At 37.9% G+C, this 15,524-nt stretch overlaps 1 protein-coding gene across 1 annotated transcript; it reads left to right on the top strand.

The window, feature by feature from the left end:
• Positions 1-10,338: 10,338 nt before the first annotated feature.
• Positions 10,339-15,175, top strand: LOC139611402 (prosaposin). Its single transcript, XM_071466078.1, has 10 exons — positions 10,339-10,468; positions 10,588-10,646; positions 11,322-11,396; positions 12,728-12,853; positions 12,965-13,078; positions 13,186-13,266; positions 13,870-14,053; positions 14,401-14,459; positions 14,543-14,608; positions 14,691-15,175. The coding sequence occupies exons 1-9, from the start codon at positions 10,417-10,419 to the stop codon at positions 14,597-14,599; spliced, it is 807 nt and encodes a 268-aa protein (XP_071322179.1). The 5' UTR covers positions 10,339-10,416; the 3' UTR covers positions 14,600-14,608; positions 14,691-15,175.
• Positions 15,176-15,524: the final 349 nt, after the last annotated feature.

Below are 15,524 nucleotides of genomic sequence, written 5' to 3'. Positions count from 1 at the left end.
GTTGTAAACAAATCAGCAAACTATTTATTACACATATTAGTGTGCAGACAACCTCTTCTTTTTATTTGTATGCTGTTTTTGTCCTGAACCCATCTGAAGTTAGATATGCTGCACACTGCACACTGCTTTTGTCTGCTTTAAAATGATTTGAATTTGTTGTTGATAAGTGCAGGTTCAGTCTCAAACGCAGACGCAATATAAAGAGTGAATATGTGTTTGCCTTAAGTGATGCATCCTGATAAGAATAGACTATTTCTAATCACTCATTTCTCATTGCTTTGAATGAGCGTCAGTTTGCTGTCAAAATAAAAGGTCACTTTTCTGTCAGCACCTCATTGTGTTTGCAACATCCACAGGGGAATTGCACTAGTCCTGTGCAGTTCCCTCTTTGAAGAAAGTTGTTAGTCAAGCTCAGGGTTTAGCAAGAAGTCACATTTCACCAGTTGGTTGGTTATAGAATCGTCTTTTTGTGTGTGTGTGTATTTGGTGAGAGCACGCTCTTGAGAAATTCTGCTTTTACAATCAAGTAACGATTATGCATGTTCTGAAGCAGAAACATTTCACCATTAATATCAGATCAAAAGGGAAAAACAGCAGGTTTTAAGAATCTTTCCTGCGTCAATTAGAGCCTATACATTGCCCAATGCTGTTGATGATCCAGGAAGCAGAGCTGTTTTAGACAATAGGTCAGTGAGTCATTTAAACCATGTATGATAACAAAAACTTTGTACACAAAGTTGAATAATACAAACATAATAAGGAATAAGGAAGCAGTGCACTTGGTACTGGAGACAATCATTCAAGGCATCCTTCCCAAGACTCATTATGATGAAAGGCGTTTACAACCTCCAGGAAATCATATCCTATTACTCATCAGTGTCGTGCAATTTTATTGAACCACATTTTTTGAATTTATGTAAAAAGATAGAGAACAAGCGCAGGAGCTTATGTGTCCAACCATGTGCAAAACTGAAGGCTTTATGAATAATGGTCTAATAAATACAAACTGGCACTAAATGTCGTCTGCTCTGCAACGAACGTCCATGTCTAGAAAAAACTAGACAGAGTGGACAATAAGCAGGGCAGAGAGAAAAAGTTACTTTCTCATTTGATAGACTCCTTGTCTGAGTTCGCTTCACTGCAGTTACAGGGAAATTACAGGTTTGCAAATATGAACTCGAGTTGGCACAAACAGGTCAGGAGTGTTTCAGTTTCACTCTGAAAACATGTAGTAGTTCTTCTTAGAACTGGCAACTCGTTCAAGCAGTTCATAATCTTCACTGGCATGTGGTGTTATCGCAGACGCACGGAAAGAAATGTTATTAATGACATTAACAGCATGTCATGTATTATTATTGTTAGGTGAGGAACAGAGGTATTTTAGTCTTCTCTTGCTAAACTATAAGCCATTTTGAGGAACATGATAGTTTCAAAATTTCAAAGAGGAAGCCTAATCTGGAGATAAACTGTGTGCAAAGCCTTTATACTCATTAAATTACACATTTTTTTCAAATAAATTCCTAAATTACAATAACAAAGAAGAACATATCTCAACTTTCCCCAGCCCCACCTCACCACAGTGTCCCATGGCCTCAGTATTTTCACTTCGTAGTTACGCTATGGGTTTGAGGGACTGGTCATGGTTGTTTTTGTTACATATAAATACCGATATACTTACACTGTTGTCTGAGTTCTTCTCCATTTCAGTTTTGAAGTGAGAACATTTAGGAAGATTTCATCCTTGACTACACAAAGGGTTATTTTTGGATTTTTTTTCCTGATGAATGAGCAATTGGGAAATATAAAAGTTACTGTAAACACAATCTAAACAGTACAGACTGGTTACTCAATCTACACACGCAGGTGTATGTAGAATGTACATATTTCATTATGATATTATATATATATATATATATGATATTTTATATTTTTTATACTTGATATAATTATTTAATGACCTCTGGTGAGAAGTAGATACATGTTCAAAGTGAGATATGCAGATATATTGTTTGCGTGGGTTGTGTTTTGCATGGGGTTGGTTTGTTTCTCATTTTTGCACTATTTGCTTTTTTTTTTTTTTTTGTTATTTCAACAGAAATTACGACCAAAAGCACATTTTACTTGGAATCGAGGGGGATACTTAATCACTCATGGTATACAACCTGTATTACTCTCACTGACAGCACTGATACTGCACTGAGCATGTCCAGATGTTCTACAACTCAATGGCCTTTTTAACACCTCAGTATCTGCTTTTCAACATGCATTCCTACCACACACACAGCACAGACTTCATTTAATGTCAGGAATCTTGGTCCAATAAGAACATGCAGCAAAGATTAGACCAGATAATGTTTCTTTGGCAGCTTTACCTGTTAAAGCTTGGATCATTTCTATTTATTTATTTATTTATTTTGTGGTGATTAATGGTCATCAGCGCAGTTTAGATCTGCACAAACAAAAAGGCCTTGTTGTAGGTGAATTACATTTGGCAAAGAAAAAAAAAAAAAAGGCACCTCATTCACCTTGTTCTTAAACTTGCAGACTGTGTTGCAAATTCTGAGTAAGGAGGAAGCAGCTATGTGCATAATGCCAAAGTGATTTCACAAGATAAGGTGATGGAAAGACAAAAACACCACCTTGAAAAATGAGAAGACAGTGAGGGTGTAAAAAAAAAAAGTCATAATGTGTCATGGAATCTCGCCTATTATCATTCCCTCATGGCTGTTGTGACACCAGGAATCTCTCAACAGCATGTAGACACAGTGCCACTGATTTGTATTATTACCCTCCGTTAGTCAGCACCCCTTGAGTCTGTTTGCACTTCCCCTTGTAGTGTGCCATAGCCCGCTCACCTCACAGTATGCTCAACAGGAAATACAGTTTTATTTTGTAACAAGGCAACATAAAGATCAATCCTCCACACCTCCAGCTGGTTTATGTCTATGAATGACACACAATTCCAGGTCAGCACACATTTGAGACCTGCTGCAGATTTGAGTTACTGGAATGACACACTTACTCCACCATGAATTACTGATAATAAAGATAAGTCAGGAGTCACGTTTGGAAAACAACACAATACGCAGTGGACGTCATTAAGAGGAAGACCACAAATTTGGCAAAGGCATTAAAGTGGTAGCTTGACACTAAAGTGGCAGTAGCAGTTTCTAGCTTATCTGCAACTTAAAACTTGTTTTTTCTGCAAGTTGACTTACAATAACCTGTAAAGCTGTACTGATGTCCTCCACACTTTGTTTTCCAGCCTGGGAAACTGCACCATAACTATGTGAATTACTGAAAAAAGGGTCACAGCCAGGATTTTAATAACACTGATTCCTACACGTGGCTTATTAGTCTAACTAGTTATGAGACTAACCAATACGCTTACTGTAACTGTGACTAAAGGGCTTATATTCATATCCAAAAAACAGGAGTGTGTGCATGGAAGCAAAGCAAGCAGACCCAATATCAGACCTGCTGCAGATTTGAATTACAGGAATGACACAGTTACTCTACCATAAACTGGTCATAAAGATAAGTCAAGAGTCATGTTTGGGAAGTAATACAATACACAGTGGAAAACATTATAAAAGGTAGACCACTTTCCTGTTCAGTTAAAATAGATCTTAGACTTTTGGACTGCTCTGGATGCTGTGTACGTATTCTAAAGTAGTAAACATAGCATTATACATGGCCTACAGTTAGGTAAATGTGTTAAATATACTGAAAATTTAAAAACAACTACTGAATGTTAACATATCAAAGATTAGATAAGTTTAAGATTTAATAAGCAGGTTCAATAATCAGAAACTGTGATTTCTTAGCTTTAAAGTTTATGGTCCTCCACTGAAAAAAAACTGACAGGCCTGAGTGTGAATACAATGACTGAGCAGCAGGGGCACATTAGTCAGAACAAAAAGCTTCTCAGGAAACAAAACATAAAATCATTTGAGTGGAACAAGAAAACAATGTGGCAAGACAGACATTGCTTTTGGTTTTCTGCCTGGGTTTGTAACAATCACTGGCAAGAACTCAGTGATCACACCTAAGATAACTATTTGTAACAATGTCAGTAAAGCTATTATCATGCAATGGAAAACCCCACAAAAACAAGACCATAATATATAAAGAATATTCTACTCAAATAAACTTATCTTCAACCCTTGTACTAGGGTTGAAGATAAGTGTTGCTCTCATTTTTTTATTTGGTAGTTAAAAAATTAGCCCCACCTTTATCAGCTGCAACATTAAAGTGATTATATACAGTAATGAGTAATGCATCAATGATTACAGTGTATTGACAAATTACAAATTATTCTGAAATGGACCATTCTGCATAATGAGTAATTTTACTTTTAGTACTTTAAGCATAGTTTGATGCTATTATTTTTTATGCTTTTACTGAAGTAACATTTGAGTATTTCTATGCCATGGTATTGCTGAGTAAAAGCTTAGAGTACTTCCCTCCAGCCCCAGTCAATGCTGGTCTCTTTCAGTCTGTCCCGAACATTTCAAGCTAAAATTCATCAGCATCAGCATCTGCACCTAACCTTCCCTCCTAACCAAAGCCATTCATATTGAGCCTGGTGATGTTGAGAGGTAACTCTGCTGATGGTCAGGATGTGTCATACCATGACTTATAAATTTTGCACTCCATGTGTGTTCTCACTGCTGTTTTCATCAGTACCTCTGCCAGTCCTGTATGCAACAGCAAATTATGACTTAACACGACTTCTCCTTTTTATTTTACTGTCAAAATGTAATTATTAAAGATGTGAGAACCGCCAAATCCTGCATTTCACATGGCTTTGAATGTGTGCGGGTGAGTATGAGTGAGTGTGTGTGGCTGTTTGTCTCTATGTGTCAGCCCTAGATAGACTGGTGACCTGTTGAGAAATGGCAACGGCAGCTGGGATTGGCTCCAACCAGCTGGTGGAACATGATGGAAGCTGTGTGACAGTTGAGATGGTACTAAGCTGGATCAGTGGATGAAGCTGGGTACCAGGTTTTAACAGGTGTAAAATGCATGTGGCAGAGCAGCTTGATTTAGGACAGTGTAAAACTTGGCAAAAGCATGATGTGGTAGTAGTGGTTGCCAGTTTATATGCAATTTAAAACTTGTTTTTCCCATAAGTTGACTTACAATAGCCTGTAAAGCTGTGTCCATGTCCTCCACACTTTGTTTTCCAGTGTGGGAAACTTCACCAGAACTGTCTGAATTACTGAAAAAAGGGGGTCGCAGCCAGGATTTTAATAACACTGTTCCTACATGTGGCTTGTGAGTCTAACCACTTATGAGACGAACCAACATGCTTACTGTAACTGTGATTAAAGGGCTTATATTTCAATGTAAATTACACAAAAATGTACATTTTCATTTTATTAATCACTATTTTCTTTCAACCAAAACCATATAGCACAGGATATGATGTACTAAAGCTGAGGCCTAAAGGTCAAATGACAAATATCCCGGCAGAATATTTCCACATCTCATATCCACCACCACTTATCATTCAGAGTACAAGGTTACAAGAAAATCCACAGTTCCTAAAATACAGAGGAGATGACCGCAGTGCTCCTAATGTTAGCAACAGCCCAGGCAGAAAAACAAAAATACAGATTAACCTTTCTGGATTCAGGCTAGAACAACTTGTCCAATAAAAACTCAAAAAGGAGAAGTTCTCAGATTGGATATGTATAGAAAACACACAGAAAACCCTTCTGATGACTAAACAGACCAGTTTCTTCAGGACAGTAGCGTGCAGCATGATTGCGGTGAAGGTTGTGCTGCAGATGACAGCTACATAACCACATAGAAAAAGACTAAATAATGTATGGTGACATAAAAAAAGAAGCTACAGGTAAAGCAAGAGACATCACAAACAGGGAAGGGCCATAAAGCAGATCAGGCTGAGCAAGCTCAAGGAATGAAGTTTTACATGAAGTCAAGGAAAAAAGATTTTAAATGGTTTGGTGATGTGCCAAGACTTTGTTTGCATGGGAGGAGAATGCCTGAACGAGCCTGAAGGTTTGAAACAATAGGAATCTCTCTGAGCAGATCAAAGATGGTGTAACATGATGTTAGGAGTGTGTGAAAATCAAAGTTTCATGGTCCTACTGTTACATTTACAGATACAGTGCAGCAGGGGTCAGCATTTATATTCAACCATGGGCCAGTTTTTTCTAAGTTTCTTTTTGAGTATTTCATTTCTTTTAAAAACTGTTTAAAACTGATTTATTAAGGTGGTTGTTTTCCCCCAATTAGGAATAAAAGTTACAGCAGCTTATGTTCATGTTCTGCACCATGAAACAGGAGATGTAATCGACCGGTTATCTACACTTGATAAACAGTGAAGTGCTTCATTGTTGCACATATATAAAAAAAAGTAAATGTTTTGATGCAAACTCTAAATACTGTTGGGTACTATGTATATTAATCTGTAATGATGCATCATGTAGTAGAAACTGATCATATGTTTGTACATTAAATATTTAAATTGAATTTGAAAATTAGCTGGTAAATACGTCTGATAATTAAATGTAGTGGAGTAAAATATATAGTCTTTCTTCTGAAATGTTGTGAATTAGCAGTTGGAAGAATGGGGAAAAACGCACTCCAAACCACTGAAATGTAAAGTGACTTCAACATTTGGTTTGGAAAACATTATTTCTAATGCTTCCATTTTGATTTCAGTGACACTGATGCATGTGAGAGTTTACTCTTAAAAGATACATATTGAAAGAATAGTGCAACTTACAAATGTATCTGATGCATGCAACACCTTCATGACGCATCTCATATATGTAAAAAAAACAAAGGCACACACAGTGATGGTGGGGCCTCTTCCTCTGTTGGTGCTAAGATACTGTAAAAAAGTTGTTGTTGCTCATCTGACCTTAAAGATCCTCTTTCCACTGGTCTGTAAATCTGCCCAGGAACATAAAGAAGCAGGAAATCTCATTTATATTACTTAATAACTTTGGGTGGTACATCGTTATTGCAAGACATCTTACAGCCTAGCTTCACCTTTATTTTGGTGACTATAACTACATCTCTGGCTTTAACAAGTCGCAGTTTTGATAACAAAGTGCTTCACAAGGCAACAACAAAAAGTGAATGACATAACACCTTAATTTATTATATATTCATAAATATATTTGTTTACCTTGTATTCCATGTATTAATATTAATTTATGATATTATAAAAAATGTAGGCAATAACAGTTTGAGTTATTCAGTGTTATCACACCTTCCTGTGAATACTTTGTTCGAAACACACAGATGAACTTCATTCACATGCAGTGTACAGGATGAGGGACATCTCAAAACCTTGACATATAAAAACCAAGCCTCTGCTTGGCTTTAAACCAGCTGGGATAAGTGTAAAAAACTTGCTTTTTTGTAATAGATGAAGTGACCCTGTAACAACATTTCAAGTTTATGGAACAGGGTAACCTAGAAAACATTCAGTCTCAGATGATGGCCCTTTGTTATCAGTAATACGGAGAATCCAACAAAACTGTGTACACTCCTGTGCAATATCACTTCATGGAAACATCGAACAATAATTGTATTTTTTTTTTTTAGTTAAAGCGCAGGGCATTTGATCTTATGTGTAATTCAAGACAAACAGGTTTGATAGATGCACTGAGAATAAAAGCACAACCTCAATGGAAAAAAAAGCCTGTGATGTCCAATTAAGGACAAATGCATGAACAAGGTGAAAAAAAACAAACTCTACGCACCACAGCTTCCTCAATTTTGGTCTGGGTTGTGTCGAACGCAATATGGCTATACGTAGTAAGGAACTGGCAGAACGTGAGAAACCAGAGTCAGATTTCATAAAGATGGAAGAGGTTATAAGAGCATCAGAGGACTACTGAACATAAGCAGAAAGGTGTCAGCAGGAAAAGCCACACTACCATCATCAAACAATGCTTTTAACTTGGCACAAGGATAATCTGTAGTCAACAACCTCTGCAGACCAAGCCCAGAGAGAAAACCATTTTGCACGAAGCAGCTCAAAACTGCTTTGCCAAAGAACATGAAGACAACCTCGATGAATGTTGGCAAAATGTTTCTTTGTCAGATGAAACCGAAACAAATCAGGCGACCAGCATGTTTGGCATGCACCCGGCCAGGAGGTGGGAGTGAGCTGATATGGCACTATGAATGAGAGTTTGTATATCCAAATACTTAGTGAAAGATGACCCCCAGTCTCAAGAGGTTTGGTAGGAGAGGAATTGCCCAACGTGACTCTGAGGCTAACATGACAAGTAAAAATGTCAAGTACAACTTGGATGGAAACATTTGAAAAGAACAATAGAAGCCATGAGAAAGTCCCAGTTTGATTTCCTTGTGCTTGACTCCCCCTGCTGTTTCTGTCTGCCCACGTGCACCCTCTGCCAAACGATTATCATAGCTGTGGTGACCTGAGGGGAGTCACACTCCTCCAGGGAAGGATTACACATACACACAAATAAAAAAACACTATCTCTTTGTCCTGCACGGAGACACAGACAGTACTGCTGAAGAAGTGAAAAACATGCAAGCTCACTTTAATCTTGATTCTATGTCCTGCTCCTCAACAGACTTGCTGTGATTTATGTGCTGGAGGTTTTTCATTGTTTTCCCCACCAGTGTTCAAAATAAGTGTGAGAACATAATTGAAAAACATATCGTGTAACTGGTGGATGGACTTGTGAGCTACTTGTGTCCTCAAAATTGTCTGATCAACATTTTTTTAATTGATTACCCAAAGGTAATCAGTGTATAGTACAATGATGTTAAGCAGGACATTTGAGAAGCTGAACTCAGTGAGTGTTTGACATTCTTGCATGAAAAATATTTTGCAGTTATTAATCATTTTCTTCAAGAGGATATGAATAATCAGTTCGAGTAGGATCCTATATGTCCTGTATAATTATGTTTCATCCTGTTGACTTTCAACGGGATTGTATGACAATATTGGATATTTTGTATACATTACTTTTTAACATTATATTTTTATGTGAGTATTAATTTGTGCTAATGTCTATTCTGCATTTTAGTTTTTGAGACTTTATTAACTTTAGCTATGCCAACATCAGTTTGTGAAGTTTCATTTTTATCTTTCTAGTTGAGTCTCTATATATAAATCATAACTTTAACTATTGTGCTGTTGTGTTTCACGGTTTGAAAAAAAAAAAAGTCGAACAACAAAGCATCTTCTCAAAGCAACTTACTCCCATGATAAGAACCGAAAGAAACATCGAACAAAAGACAAACAGCATTTGTGTTTGAATTTCATTAGACGTTTTTTTTTCATAACAGGTAGATCAGGTGCCTTGGTCATGACTGAGGCTTATCTACATGGAACTAAGTAATGTTTGTTTACCACAAACAGGAAGCCCCATGTGGAACAAAGAGCAGGTAAAGAGAATGAAGTAGTTCAAGTCACAAGAAAAGAGGTTTAAATACAAAGTCAGTGGCAGACACTTAATCATCTGAGCTGATGGCAGAGCTACTGAGGCAGAAGTGAAATCCTAAAACAGTCATGGGGCGCAGTCAAATCAAGTCAAAATTACACAAGTAAAAACTTCACAGATTTACAGCCAGGGGATCCCCAGAGTCAAAGCTTTTCAGCTGATGGTGGCACTAGAGGAAAGGTCAGGTGCTCATGCATGAAAGTATGTAGGACCATGAACATTTGCAGCTGATATGCAGACGGCTTTCAGTTCACAGAGATATTTCAGCCTGGTCCAAAATGGTAGGCCGACATTGAACAGACTAATGCTGGCACTGCCATCCCTAAAAAATGTTCTTCCATTACTGTTTCTCAGACAAGAAAATGAGATTAAAGTTCAGTCAGCAGTGTGAAACAATTACTAGCTTGAGTGTGGGCACAGGGTAATGTAGGCTATTATAGATTCAAAGAGAGGGAGAGGTGAGGGAGAGGTGAATTTTTCACTATAACGCTAACAGTCCTTGTCCAGAGATACAACTCAGTTTGTCCTGGAGATGAGCTGGTTATGTACAATGGCCTTCATATAAAACAGCAGAATAAATCTCAGGTTTCATTTTTAGAATTAACCAAACAATAGGGTAATCTGACACAGTGCAGGCATTGTGTGTTTAAAATGTATCAACAGTATCTCTGTAAACACGAGTCCTCCAAGTATAGGATGTCAAGTGATCACACCTTGGTTTGAGGAACTGAGTATGAAACTTGACTAATATTAGCAGATTAAGATACAGAGAAAAAAATTGTTCCGCTATGCTGAAAAATGCATGAAGGTTTTTTTTTTTTCTTTTCTCAAATTCTGGTTGGTGGGGCAGGTGGGCCATGTCAAATACAAATACTTGCACTTGCAGTTCCCTGCACAGATCTGAGGAGGGAAGACATCCAACTAAAAGCCTGAACTTCACAGAAGATGGCCTTGCTTGCATTAGTGCTGTTCCTCTCCATTGGGCTCCAAGGCGATGGTAAGACCGCAAATTTTGTCAGTTGTAATAAGACGATGAATTAATTCCTCAAGTGTAAATTTAAAAAAGTCTTGGGCGATGAGATAAATGACAGTGACGATGAACATTCATTCCTGCAGCTCTGACTTCAACTCTAAATACAGATGGTTTGCAAATTGTTCCAGAGGCCATGAGAGTAGTAAGTGATGATTCTTCATTTCTTCTGATATTCGAATGCAAAACAGTATGTAAATTAAATATACATTTAAAAAAGCAGATTTTTTTGCAATGCGATGTGTGTAATACTGTATATCCTACTGATTAAGAACACCGAATAATAGTATTATTTCAAGATGGAACTTAATGTAATTATACAGATATCCAGGGGTCTAGAAAATGATTCCTACATATGGTTTATGAAAATATTGTATTTTGTGTGCTAAAATTGTATATTATGGTCCATTTAGATATATATCAATATATATAACCATTGTTCAGTGTTTAAGAGAAAGCCTGCAGTAATTGAAACCACACACAATGAAATTAGAAACCAAATGACATGTTCAAGAAAACAGTGTTGACCTTTTTCAGAGAGAACTGAGATTTGAATTTCTTCAAATTCAGGAAGTCTCTGGGTAAACTTCCACTCCGAGAAGATTCAATTACAAAACTTTCACATTTTTCTAATGTTTCAGTTTTGAATCAAGTGGAACTGAAGCAGCCACAAATGAATTTCTACAAGAAACGCTGTTAAAATGTAAAATGTACTGTAACACATGCAACTTAGAATGGGCAACTGATATTTGTAAGTGAGTAAATCAGTATAAGGTATTAATTTATTTTCATTATGTGACTTGTGTGGCTTTATACTCAGACTGGGGACGTCTGCGAGGACTGCACCAAAATATTTGAACTCCTTGCTGACCTGCTCTCCAATGCAGACCTCCAGGTGAGTGTAATAGTTGACTAAATAGCAAACACATACCGGAGGATTAATATTTGCTCACTGATAAAATAAGTATGGCCATATTCATAAGTGAAGATTAAAATACACACTCTGCTTTCTCAAATGCTTGATAAGATCTGTGGCTGAATAGTTTTCATTTAAAAAAAAAAAAAAAAATTCCTCAAGCCGTTGTCCACCTGTTCTTTTATCCGTTGAAGCACATTCTTCACACTCAGAGATGCAAATAATTCGCCATCAGTCATTGGTGAAATGCAAACACACAATGACCAATTAGTCATAAAATAAATTCTCAGACACACTGAAACAGACAGATTTGCTAAATCCACTATGTATGAAACTATTCTTTGAATGTTCTTTGGTGCAAAGCCACTTCCTGTTTTCTATGCCTAAAGAAAACTGAAATGAAATTTCATAGAGAGTTTCTGTTTCATACTTTACCTCAAAGATCCTCTTTTCTTTGAGCGTGATCTGGTCACTGGGGAGCCTCGAGTCCCGTCTGAGCCCAAAGAGACTAAACATAAATTTGGTTACAGTATATTTCCCGCAACATAGAAGAAAGACACTTGGCCTCTCACCTTAACCTATATTTTGTGTGTGAACAATCTTTTAGCTTGTATAAATAAAAAGCTAGTGCCTACGCTTGTGTTTGGCTTTTGAATTCAGTTACATCGTCAGATTTGTGACTCTGTTCTGTAGGGTGAGACATAACTGTGAAAACTATCTCTTCGGTTTCTCAGGACCAAGCTGGGTTAGCTAATTAACAGTTAATAAGCCCGTTGATGAAGAGGTCTGTGATTGGCTAAAAGGTGAGGGAGCGGGAACTTGTGACAGCTTCACTGTCATGGAAAGTGGTTTTAAATTTTATAAATAAACTAAAAATCAATTACAATAAAACTCTATTATCGTTAAAGAATAATTGAGTTTCAATAAGTTACAAGTGTTTAACCACTCATTAGTTAATTCACATGTTTTTATATCTGGTTGTTTTAGTCTCAGAGGTAAAAGCTAAGTCTCTTCCTTTGACTGACCATGATGCAACTGGCTTTGCATTGCACCTGACGTGGAGATACCAGATGACATTCTCTGCCCACTATTGAATTGCCTGTTTCATGTTTTACAGCCTCTGAATGTCATGTGCCTTTAAAGCTCCAAAGGAAAAAAAAAGACTAAAGAAAGCAATTATTTAGGAAAAAACACACATCTCTTTATGAAACATTGCTTCAGTTTTCTGGCCTTTACTTGTGGTGGACAGGGGAGGGGTATTGCTGCACCTCTCCTGAAATAACTGACTTTTTGTCACCACTTCATTCTAGAAAAAGATCATGAACAGCATTGAAAGTGTGTGTGACCACCTGCCCGGTCCTGGTACTGCCAAACTCTGCAAAGAAGAGGTGGAGAAGATGTTTCCGCTGGCCATCAACTTCATTACTGCTGTTGCAGTAAGTGTCAGTTTGCCAGAATAATATCAGCATTAAAGTAGCAACAGTGTGCTCGGTAGGCTTTGCTGTCTGTGAGGTCTATTCTCAACACACCTCTGTTTTTGTCTGCAGAAACCAGCGGAGATCTGCAAAATCCTCGGGCTCTGTGGCTCCTGCGACAAACAGGACAAGATGCTCCGCTATTTTGTGAAGGAGGCCCTCCAGGCTGCTGCGACACAAGAAAATGTCAGTTCAGTGCAACACAGTGGAACACAATTCAATGAGAATAATACAATATTTATGAAGCTTTTTCATGTGCTTTACTCCCTCTGCTGTTTGTGTCTGTCTAACAGGTGCTGCCCACAACACAATGCTCCTTCTGTATTTTCCTTATCAAGACTCTGGAGGACCTGCTGCCTAAAGAGAGGACAGAGGTGAGTCACACACTCGGTGCAGCGAAGGAACAAATGTGCACAAGAACAGACAGAGTGTCTTTTTGTCCTGCACACAGACACTTAAATGCCACCAGACCACAATGCTGACAGTTCAGACCCCAGGGTGCCAGCTCGTGTTACTGTCATTTTACATCCTCCTCTACACATTTTGCCCTCTTCCATAAAAATATCTCTAAGCTGCTCTTTTCAGGGTGGGATTTAATGTGAGTTAACTCCAGTGCCCTTGTGGATGACCCACATCTTTCAACATCAAACTGCAAATATTTCTCTACCTGCCTCTTTCTGCTTTTTGTGATGTTGCATTGTACTGTATATCCTGCACTGAGAGAAGAAACCCAGGAATTAACCTGATAAATTATTACGGACAAAAGGATTATCTGAACTTCAGTTGTAAGGAATGTTGCAAAGATATGAAAGCTTAATGGCATCAAAAGGTTACTCTGATTGTTTTGTAGACTTTTCTATTTTCAACGAAGATTTTACTTTAGATTTTTTGCACGAATCAACTTTTATTTTGTATGTCAGAGCGATCTCTCCTGCATCCTGTCCAGACACATGCTCATTTTGTTCTCTATTTTACAGGCTGCTGTGATCAAGCTGCTGGAGGAGATCTGTCACATTTTGCCCTCCTCCTACCGCGACCAGTGTGAGGCCGTCATTGGCAAGTTTAGCAAGACGGTGCTGGAAGAAATCCTGCGCTATGCCACGCCCCAGGCCATCTGCGCTCTCATCCACCTGTGTAAAGGGCAGGAGGCTGCTGTTGTAGGTCAGTCTGCTTCAGTGATGTGTGCAGGGCCGCAGCTGAGGCTAAGAATTTTTTTCGTGATGAATTGATTCATTGCTGAGGCTGTAAAATGTCCAAAAAAAACCAACAAAAAAAAAAAAAACTGTCTGCCAATCATCCTGAAACTCAAAGGTATATAGGCCATTTTCACAGCAGATTTTAACTTGAGTTAAAAATGTAATGATACAAAATTGAACACATTTGGTCACATTTTCTAGAAGCTGAAACCAGCAACTGGTTATCCTAAAAAAATAAATTAATCAATTATCAAAATTAATTGACCTTCTGTCTATTAACAAATCAAACGTCTCTTGTTTTTCCTCTCTCAGACCCGTGCACTTTGACATCGTACAGGTGCAGAGACATGAAGACGGCCCTCCAATGTGGAGTAAGTAAACGGCCATCAGGTTGTGGAGTTTATTAGCTTACTGGTGCTCACATTTTGACCTGTGACCACTCTGCTCTGCACAGACTTTGTTCTACTGTCAGAGATTTGCCTGGAAGCCTCTCGACTACAACACCATCTAACATGTTGAGGTAGGTGGGATTTCAGGACAGTTTTATGACGTATTAAATAAGAAAATGTGCAATTAAAATCTCTCCAAACTGCTCTTTTCAGGGTGGGATGAAAAAAATGAGCCGACATTAGTGCCCCCCACGGATAACTCAGATCTTTCAGCAACACACTGCAAATATTTCTCTACCTGCTCCACACCTGAGGCAGTCGGTCTGTACTTCTTTCAGATACGGATTTGACTGCATTTTGTGATTTCGCTTTGTATAATCTCTGCACTGAGTGAAGAAAACAGGGACTTAAGCTGAAAACCTATTATCGACATATATACTTAAAGTCTCACAATTTTACTGTACACTTACTTAAGATTTTTATTTACATTTTTGTACTAACCTCTACACTATATATAACGTGTCATGGCTTCATCGGCTTTAATAAAGTGTCTTTCTGTAAGCTTCCACACACAGATGATCTCAGGAGAATGATCTGAGTTTTGTTAAATGAGGTGTGAACTGTACATTATGGGCTTTGAAATGTCACTAGAACTGACTGACAGACTCTTCCTCAATTAAAGAAGCACTTCACCAGTTTTCAATTTTATCTGTGTGAGTTTGTTACTGAATTTTAAATTCTTTCGCAGCATTTGAGATTTCAAAGTGAAGTGAGGAAAATGTGTTTTTCCGCCACAGAGTCAACCACTGATCGTAGCGAGAGCCAGAATAGAAACTACTCATGATTTTGTGTGAAGTTATATCCAGCCTGCCTCGTCTTCGCAGCTGTTTTAATGCTGTTACCCACATCTGCTTTCATGTTTCTCCATTTGAAGTTTTATCTACATCTACAACATTTTGTCACTGGTTCTTGCAACAACCTTTATACCAACTAATTATTAAGGCTCATAACATATGAACTATGGTTGGATATAATCGACAGCATCAC

Source organism: Trachinotus anak, unplaced genomic scaffold (genome assembly GCF_046630095.1).
Source record: "Trachinotus anak isolate AG129_WGS33_773 ecotype Australia unplaced genomic scaffold, CSIRO_AGI_Tana_v1 ptg000028l, whole genome shotgun sequence".
In the NCBI taxonomy this organism is placed as follows: Eukaryota; Metazoa; Chordata; class Actinopteri; order Carangiformes; family Carangidae; genus Trachinotus; species Trachinotus anak.
This window is presented reverse-complemented; position numbering and strand designations above follow the sequence as displayed.